General features: G+C 37.1%; 2 protein-coding genes across 2 annotated transcripts; one reads left to right on the top strand and one right to left on the bottom strand.

The window, feature by feature from the left end:
• On the top strand, positions 3593–4657 carry LOC109833806. The gene is made up of 3 exons (XM_020401634.1): positions 3593–3598; positions 3747–4088; positions 4364–4657. Exons 1-3 carry the CDS (start codon positions 3593–3595, stop codon positions 4655–4657), a joined length of 642 nt encoding a protein of 213 aa, XP_020257223.1.
• On the bottom strand, positions 7729–8577 carry LOC109833802 (60S acidic ribosomal protein P0-like). The gene is made up of 2 exons (XM_020401620.1): positions 8490–8577; positions 7729–8129 (listed from the first exon to the last, which is right to left on the bottom strand). Exons 1-2 carry the CDS (start codon positions 8575–8577, stop codon positions 7729–7731), a joined length of 489 nt encoding a protein of 162 aa, XP_020257209.1.

Below are 8843 nucleotides of genomic sequence, written 5' to 3'. Positions count from 1 at the left end.
AAGTATAAATTATCCAACCTTTTCCTGAACTTTGATCTTAAACCCACCACTGCATTCACAACCATCATTGCCCATGATATACTCCTTCTTTATTGGACAGCCACCGGTCGACAGTTTGATACAGCCAAGATTATCTATGTGTGGATGAGATCTTCAGTGGAGGGTGTGTTAGAGTGGGCCAGGATGCAGTATGGATCGAGAGTTCAGCTTATTTACCCCTACTTGATGACTAGACTCTGCCAAATATTTTATGTTCCAGTTTTCACAGAGGATAGACTAGAAGCATGGAAGGGGCTATTGACTGATTAGACTGTGAGGAGGAGAATTTTAGGATGAGATCAATCAACTTCTTCACACAGAGCTCCTCCTCGGCACTAAGCGGCTACGCATGACCCCATTTAGGAGATTCGTGAGGATCAATCTCAGATGCGGGATCAAATAAACTATGTCACTGAGTCCTTAGCATATCTGATGAGAGAGTGGCAGAGGGTGCATGGAGATACAACTGAACCCTAACCTCAGCTTAAGACTTTTATCACACTACGTTAGCCTGATGATTTTTCCGGGAGGATGGGAGGTGAAGCTAGCCTTAAAGGAAAGACCGGGTCTTGAAAAGGCTAGTCAGACCGTTCAGTCGTACTACATTGATTGGTTCCAGGTGGCACCCTGCCAAAAAGTAAGTGAAAGACAGGGGCGTCGATCAGTTGGAGTCCTATCCTCTTGAAATAATGACGATATGATCTAAAATCCTTGATCAGAGAATTCGACAGTGAAGTGAGACCAAAGAGCAAAGCAGAAAGGTCAGGTTCGGAAAGGGTAATTCGAGCATTTCATGCGATAAGAAGGGCTATAGTAAAAGTAGTCCAAGACAAGTGCGCACCGATCCAGCCAGCATCGAGGTTTCAGACAGCGAGTACAGGAGTTGCCACTGATGATGCAGACGATGATCCATCTAGTGATGAGAAGTGAGGGATGTTTCTTTCACCAAGTATTTGACTTTCATATTGGCTTGTACTTATATACTGTGATATATTTTGGATGTTATTGCTAGTATTTGCCTTGAGGACAATGCAAAGTCTACGTATGGGGGTGTGAGCTAGTTAGCTGTTTTACATTAGGTAGTTAGTATTTTTTTTACTAGTTTTAGTTTTTTTTTATTTTTCCATTTTATAGAACTTTCCTTTTGTTAGTTTTTAGTTAAAAAAAATTCTGCCAATTTGATCAAGTCAATGCATAATTGACCTATTTGACAAATTTTAACTTTCTAATTCCTAATTAGTTTTATACTCAAGTTCACCTTTTATGATAACTCTAAATAAATTTCTGAAGAAATAATTTTTAAAACAGTATACTTCACTTAAGCCTTAGCTTAAACTTTTCATTAAAATAATAAAAATTTTGCATGCTTAGCTTAGAGTTGAAAATTTCAAGTTACCTTGATCTAGATATTTTTTAGAATATATATACATACACACACATACACTATATGATGTGGCCTAATCTTGTCCCTACATCACACCTCAAAGATAGAGCCTCAACCACCCTTTACCAACTCTAATGTAGATGTAGGGACAAGATTAGGCCACATCACTACTAAGTTGCTTGGAGCAACTTGGTACCAAGTTTCTCCATTTTATACACACACACACACAGTGTGTGTGTGTGTGTGTGTGTGTGTGTGTGTGTGTGTGTGTGTGTGTGTGTGTGTGTGTGTGTGTGTGTGTGTCTATATATATATATATATATATTCTATCTTATAAAGCTTAAGTTGACCGAGTAGTTAGGCCCAATAAGTATTTCCATACTTAATGACCTAAGCCTAATTGGGTTGGGATTCATTGGCCCAAAACTTGTTAAATGGTCATTTAGAAAACCCGATAACACCAGTCAAGTTAATTTCTTGGTGCCTAGCCTATCTGATCATTCACCAGCATTGATAACAATTGGTGATGAAAGCTGTAAAGGAAAAAAACCATTCAAGTTTTTTAGCATGTGGATCAAACATCCAGAATTCAACTCAGTTATTAAATCTGTATGGGAGACAGACATCAAGGGCTTCTATATGTACAAGCTGGTTACTAAGCTGAAAAATCTTAAACCAGTCCTTAAAGATTTGAATAAAAGTCACTTTATGAATAGAAGTGAGCAGGTGATTAGAGCCAAGGGGGAATTGTCTGATATTCAGCAGAAACTGATGAATGATCCTTTCAATTCTATTTTGATTTCAAAGGAGAAGAAATGTCTGAATACTTATACAAGATTGGTTGATTTTGAAACTTCCTTTTACAGGCAAAAGGCAAGTATTAGATGTGGTATTCATGGTGATCAATGCTCTCAGTTTTTTCACTCTATTATGAAGGCAAAAAGGCATCAAAATAAGATCCTGTCTATATACTCTGATAGTGGGGAAAGGATTACTGACATGTCTCATATCATAGAAGAGTTCACTGCTTATTACAAGAAATTACTGGGTTATTCTGCTTCTACTGCAGAAATCAAAGTGGAAGTTTTGTTAAATGGTCCTATCCTATCTTCTACTCAGGCCAAGAATCTTAGTGTCCCAGTCACTAGAGATGAAATCAAGCAAGCATTATTTTCTATGGATAATGAGAAAGCACCAGGACCGGATGGCTACACTGCTACGTTCTTCAAAGCAGCCTGGAATCTGATTAATGAAGATCTTTATCTTGCCATTGAAGAGTTTTTTAAGTCTGGTAAACTTCTTGGAGCTCTTAATGCTACATCTATTACTTTAGTCTCTAAGATTCTTAATCCAAAATCTAGACCAATTTCCTGTTGCAATTGTTTATATAAAATCATCTCTAAAATTATTGCAACAAGAATTCAAGGGGTTATAGGGGCTTTGATTAATGAAGCACAAAGTGCTTTTGTTAAAGGAAGGCTTATATCTAGCAACATCCTCTTAGCTCATGAATTGATCAAGCACTACGACAGAAAACATTCAACTCCAAGGGCAATCATCAACATTGATCTAAGAAAAGCCTTTGATACAATTAACTGGAAATTTATAAAGGATATGCTTACTGGTCTGGGCTTTCCTGTCACTATGATCAATTGGATAATGGAATGTATATGTTCACCTAAGTACTCCCTATCTTTGAATGGCTCACTACATGGTTGTTTTAGAGATGCTAGAGGATTAAGACAAGGAGATCCCCTCTCTCCTTATCTTTTTGTTTTGGGGATGGAGTATCTATCAAGAAGACTAAGTTCTCTGAAGAATGACAATTTGTTTAAAAATCACCCAAAATGTTCCAGGCTTAAAATCTCTCATCTTTTCTTTGCTGATGATTTGCTACTTTTCTGCAAAGCTGATATTTACTCTATTGCAAGATTGAAGTTTCTGGACTAGAGACTAATCCAAACAAGTGCTCTATATATATGAGTGGTATTGATGAGAATTTGAAGACCTATATTTGCTCCTTGCTAAATTTTTCTGAGGGTGTCCTGCCAGTGAGATACTTGGGGGTACCTTTGATTTCAAATAGATTATCTTATTCAGATTGCTCCCCTTTGATTGACAAAATATCTACTCAGTTCCAGAATTAGCAAAAAAAGAAAACATTGTCCTATGCAGGTAGATTGCAGCTTATTAAATCTATCATCTTAGGAATTCAAAATTTTTGGACTAGCAATTATATTCTACCAGTTAAGGTGTTGAAGAAAATTGACAGTCTTTGTTCTGAATTCTTTTGGAACCATAAAATCCATTTGATTTCCTGAAGACAGTTTGTCAAAGTAAGGAACATGGAGGTCTAGGGGTATTCTCTGCTAAAGCCTGGAATACTGCAGCTTCTATGAAGCTTATTTGGATGATACACTTCAAGAAAGATTTGTTATGGATTAAGTGGGTACATGGCAGCTATCTTAGACAATCTGACATATGGCAAGTTCAATCCAAAGCAAATGATTCTTGGATGTGGAAACAGATTCTTAAAATGAGAGATAAGGTGATATTCAAATTTGGAAGTGCCTCTAATGTTCAAAATATAATTGCCAGGAGCTGCTCTGGAGGTAATGTCCAGTTATCTACTATCTACAATGATCTCATTAATCAGAATGCACAGGTAACTTGGTCTAAAACAGTTTGGGACGAATGGTCATATCCTAAGCATTCTCTCATCACCTGGCTTGCTATTCATTCTAGACTGTTAACAAGAGATTGAATGGTCATATCCTAAGCATTCTCTCATCACCTGGCTTGCTATTCATTCTAGACTGTTAACAAGAGATAGATTATGTCACATGAATATCCTTTCTCATCACCTGGCTTGCTATTCATTCTAGACTGTTAACAAGAGATAGATTATGTCACATGAATATCCTTGACATAAATCAATAGCAAAATGCATGTGTTCTGCGCACATTTCAGCAACAAGAAACCTGTAAGCATCTTTTTTTTGAATGTGCATTCTCAGCTGATCTCTGGAACAGAGTTATGGAGTGGATGAATTACAAATGGAAATCTTGCAATTGGGATAGGATTATTGAATGGTATAGTACAAGATTGAAGGGAAAGGGTTTTATGAAGAAAGTTAAAAGAATGGCACTAACTGTGTCAGTCTATGCCATTGGGAAGGAAAGAAATCAAAGAATTTTTCGGCATGAAGCTCAAGACCCTGTTTTTGTGTTTTGAAGAGTGAAGTTCCTGATTCTATCAAAAGTCCTAAATGATAATATTCCTGCTCACATAAATGACAGAATTGTGAAAATGTAATTTTTTTTTTCCGGAGTTGTTCTCCCAGTTTAGGAACTAGTATATTCTGATGTACTTATATTTCTCAATTTGGTAATGAATAAAATTTATTTCATTGACCAAAAAAAAAAGAAAACCCGATAACATAGAAAAAATCACCAAGGAATAAAGAGTGAAATATATATATATATATATATATATAAATATATAATATATATATTATACTTTATATATATAATATTATAATATATATCATCGAGAGATTTAACATGGCGTATCATATGTCATATGAGGAGCGATTCTCTCAAGTATACATGATGTGGCCCACAACCACAAACAAGGATTATGAGCGCATTCTCTGCTCTACTTTATTCACTTGGGTGGCAGATTTGTCATATATTGTAATAAGCGCCAGAATCCTCTTCATATTGACATATGCATACCCAACTAATCTCTCCCTCTCTCTCTCTCTCTCTCTCTATCTATATATACTATAATATATATATATATATATATATATATGATACCCACTAATCTCTCTCTCTCTCTCTCTCTCTCTCTCTATCTATCTATATATATATATATATATATATAGAGAGAGAGAGAGAGGGTAACATATATATGTATTGTTTTATTTGTATGTATGGTCTTGAAAAATATATTTTAAGAGACTTAAAAATTATTTAAAACAAAGAGTTAGTATGTTCTTCTCAAAACTTTTAATAAACTTATCAAGTAAATTAATTATTCACTAACTTCTTTGAATTGGTAAAATAATTGAATTTTGTGGGTATATTCACTACAAACCCTCACGAGACTACAACTCGTCATCTAGGGTAACCTAGGGATTTAAAAGCGTGTTATATTTGCTAAATACAACCGCGGTTTCTACAAAAGTGAGTTAGGATTTTTAATTTCTTTCTTTGCTAGAGGACTAGCAAAAGTTTAGGTATGGGGGTATTTAAAATTTTCTCTTCATTCCTCGGCAATAGAGATTCCCTGGCAACGGTGCTGAAAACTTAATGGGGTCAAAATGATAACCAAAAGTTACAAGTATACAACTATCAAGTCATAGTATAAAAAGTTATTGATCCCACGAAGAATGTGTTTGTAGGAGGAAATCAATATTGGTTCTTATGTTGTGTGTGTGACAAATTAGGAGTGTTGAAAGTGTGTGATTATGAAGAGATATGAGGAGTGGTTGTGAATATATGCAAACAAAAATAAAATGAGGAGAGGAAGAAATCAAAGGAAATAAAAATAAAATAAATAATGAAAAATTAAGAACAAAGAGAAAATTTAAGAAAGTAAAGATGGATGATTCAATTAAAGATATGAGGAATCTAGAATTAAATCCACTAGCTAATTTCAATTATAAATTATGAATCATTCTCTTTGTATCATATTTTACTTTAGATTTTGTTTGTGGAAATTTTGATGTAAAAGAAATGAAAGAAAAATTGATTTGTATTCTCTCAAAATCGATTACAATTTAGATTCCGGATGTAAAAGAAATGAAAGAAAAATTGATTTGTATTCTCTCAAAATCGATTACAATTTAGATTCCGATTACAAAAGAGAGGAGAATGATGTATTCTCTCAAAATCGATTACAATTTAGATTCCGATTACAAAAGAGAGGAGAATGAATTTGATTCTCCCCTTTGTTTAATTCTAGGTTCTTCTTGGTAGCGATGGAGTGCCTCCTTTGAATGCCTGCGTCGAATTTGCTCCCCGTTGACGATCAGACCGTCCTGTCTCATGAGAACGATTGACTTGTATGATGAATCCGGTTTAGAACTTTTAACAAGTTTAAGAAACTCAGAACGAGTTGAAAACTCTGAAAAGAGTTGTTGAAAACCGAATAATCGATTAGTGTAATTAACTTGCGTTGCAAGTTTAATTAAGAACTCTTAACGAGTTTAAGAACTCAGAGCGAGTTGAAACTCTGTAACAGAGTTGTTAGAACCGAAAATTAGGTTAATAGCCAAGTAGGTATGCCGTTGGTGAAAGGATTCTCTGAGATTTGATTAACTAACTGCCGATCAGTTCGTTGATCTTCAGGAAAATCACCTTCTCCGTGTGGTTTAGCTGCCGAGACCGATCAACCCCTTACTCAGTTGAGTAATGCGGTTATTTATAGGGGGGTAAGGGGTGTAACCAACCCCTAAATCCGCTCCTATGTGGGCGAGAATCCCTCAGAACGTGGGATAAGCGGTTGTTAGGCCGTTCAACTTGTGTTTGAACAAGTCAAACGCCTAACTTGGCATTCTGGGCCTTAACTCTGCGCCTAAGGCTTGAGACGCAGAGTTAAATCTCTGCTAGAGATTTGAAACGCACAGGCCGCATGTGCACAGGCCGCTTGTGTGCTGAATCTCAACTCTGCGTCTTGAGTTTGAGACGCATGGTTGAGTGTTTTCTGACGAACGCATAGTCTGTGCGTTTTGTGTTTTTTAACTCTGCGTTACAGAGTTGAACGTCTACTGGAGAACGCACAGTTCGTATGCGTTTTGAGTTTGGGAAACGCCGAGGTGGACTCTGCGTTTGGGAGAGGTTGTTGGCTTGTAACCTCGTCCATTACAACATCGTAAAGGCTACTGCTCATTGATCTTTGCTTGTTATGGGGTGTGAAAGTTGTTAGATTGTAACTCTCACAGTTGGTTATGGAGGCTACCGAATAGAGTTTTCATCAGCTGTCAGAAGTGTCGTTGATTTGTAACTCTTCTTGATCTATGTGAAAAGTCCTCTGTTTGTAGCTTTTGTTTGTTGAAGCTTGATGGGGATCAACTATCTACTGTGATTTTTAGACAGCCTACAGAACCCCCTCCAAAGTTTTCGAAAGTTCGCGGTTGACTAGGACGAATTTTTGGAATACTTTGGATCCCAAAATTTTAGTTGGTTGGTTATTCACTTCGTCTGATTTGAAGACATTGTGAACTTGGTTGTTGGAATGCTGAAATTCTGTTTCCTCGAACCAAACAAGATAGCTTTTGAGTTTTGATGACAATGAACTTAGTCAAACAAACTAAATCCCAAATCATCGTCAAACTCGCCGACAGGACCGTCCTTCTTCTCTTTTTCCTTAGAGGCAAGAGCAGCAGCATTCTCAGCAGATGCAATAGAGATAACAGCAACAGCAAGGACGTTCTTGTAGGCATTGACGAACATGTGAAGCGTAGCTGCAAGAGTTGGGTAAGAGAGAGTCAAGGACAGCGAAGCAACCACAGAAACACCAACTGCAAACTTGTCAACGAGGTCATCCTCCATGAGGTTGAGCACCTCTGGGCTTAAGACAGATCCATTGTCATAGACAGAGATAATCGCAAGCCCATATGAGAATGGCTTTATCCCAAGTTTAGTCAGGAGGGCAGCCTCAGAGGGACCCACTTTATTTCCTTTCTTGATCAGCTCAACTGGGATAATGATTTTAGCAATATCATCATTACTTTTCGTTGGGATGTTAAGCCATTTAGAAGAATGAGTTGCGCGTAGCTCCTGTCTTCATTAATCTTGATGGGAACGTTAAGCGATTTAGAAGAATGAGTTGTGCACAGCTCGTGGCTTCATTAATCTTCGTTGGGATGTTAAGCCACTTAGAAGAATGAGTTGGGTACAACTCTTGGCTTCATCAATCTTGGTTGGTATGTTAAGCCACTTAGAAGAATGAGTTGTGCGTTGGGTACAACTCTTGGCTTCATCAATCTTGGTTGGTATGTTAAGCCACTTAGAAGAATGAGTTGTGCGCAGCTCGTGTTTGACAATTTTAGCGTTACCGATTGTAATCTGTTCGTACTCATCCAACAGACTCCCCAGCGGAGTCGTCTGTTTCTTCTCGTCTTTGGTCACCTTGATAGCTAACATTAGTCTTTCTCTTTATTTATTAAAGCTATGTTTTGGCTTTAAACATTGAGAAATTTATTTGATAGTGTTCAAAACGCACAGGTGGATTCGCATGCTTGAAAATTAAAACGTAGAGTTGAACTCTGCGTTCAGAAGCTCAACCAATGCAGACGCACATGCTGCGTTTGGCGGGATTCTGGGCCTAGAATCTCGCCCTGATTCGACAGCTCATAGCTGTCTATAAATAGACCGCTGGGGTCAAATCAAAAGTCATCCGACTTTTCATC

The sequence above is a fragment of the Asparagus officinalis genome, chromosome 1, assembly GCF_001876935.1.
Source record: "Asparagus officinalis chromosome 1, Aspof.V1, whole genome shotgun sequence".
In the NCBI taxonomy this organism is placed as follows: Eukaryota; Viridiplantae; Streptophyta; class Magnoliopsida; order Asparagales; family Asparagaceae; genus Asparagus; species Asparagus officinalis.
This window is presented reverse-complemented; position numbering and strand designations above follow the sequence as displayed.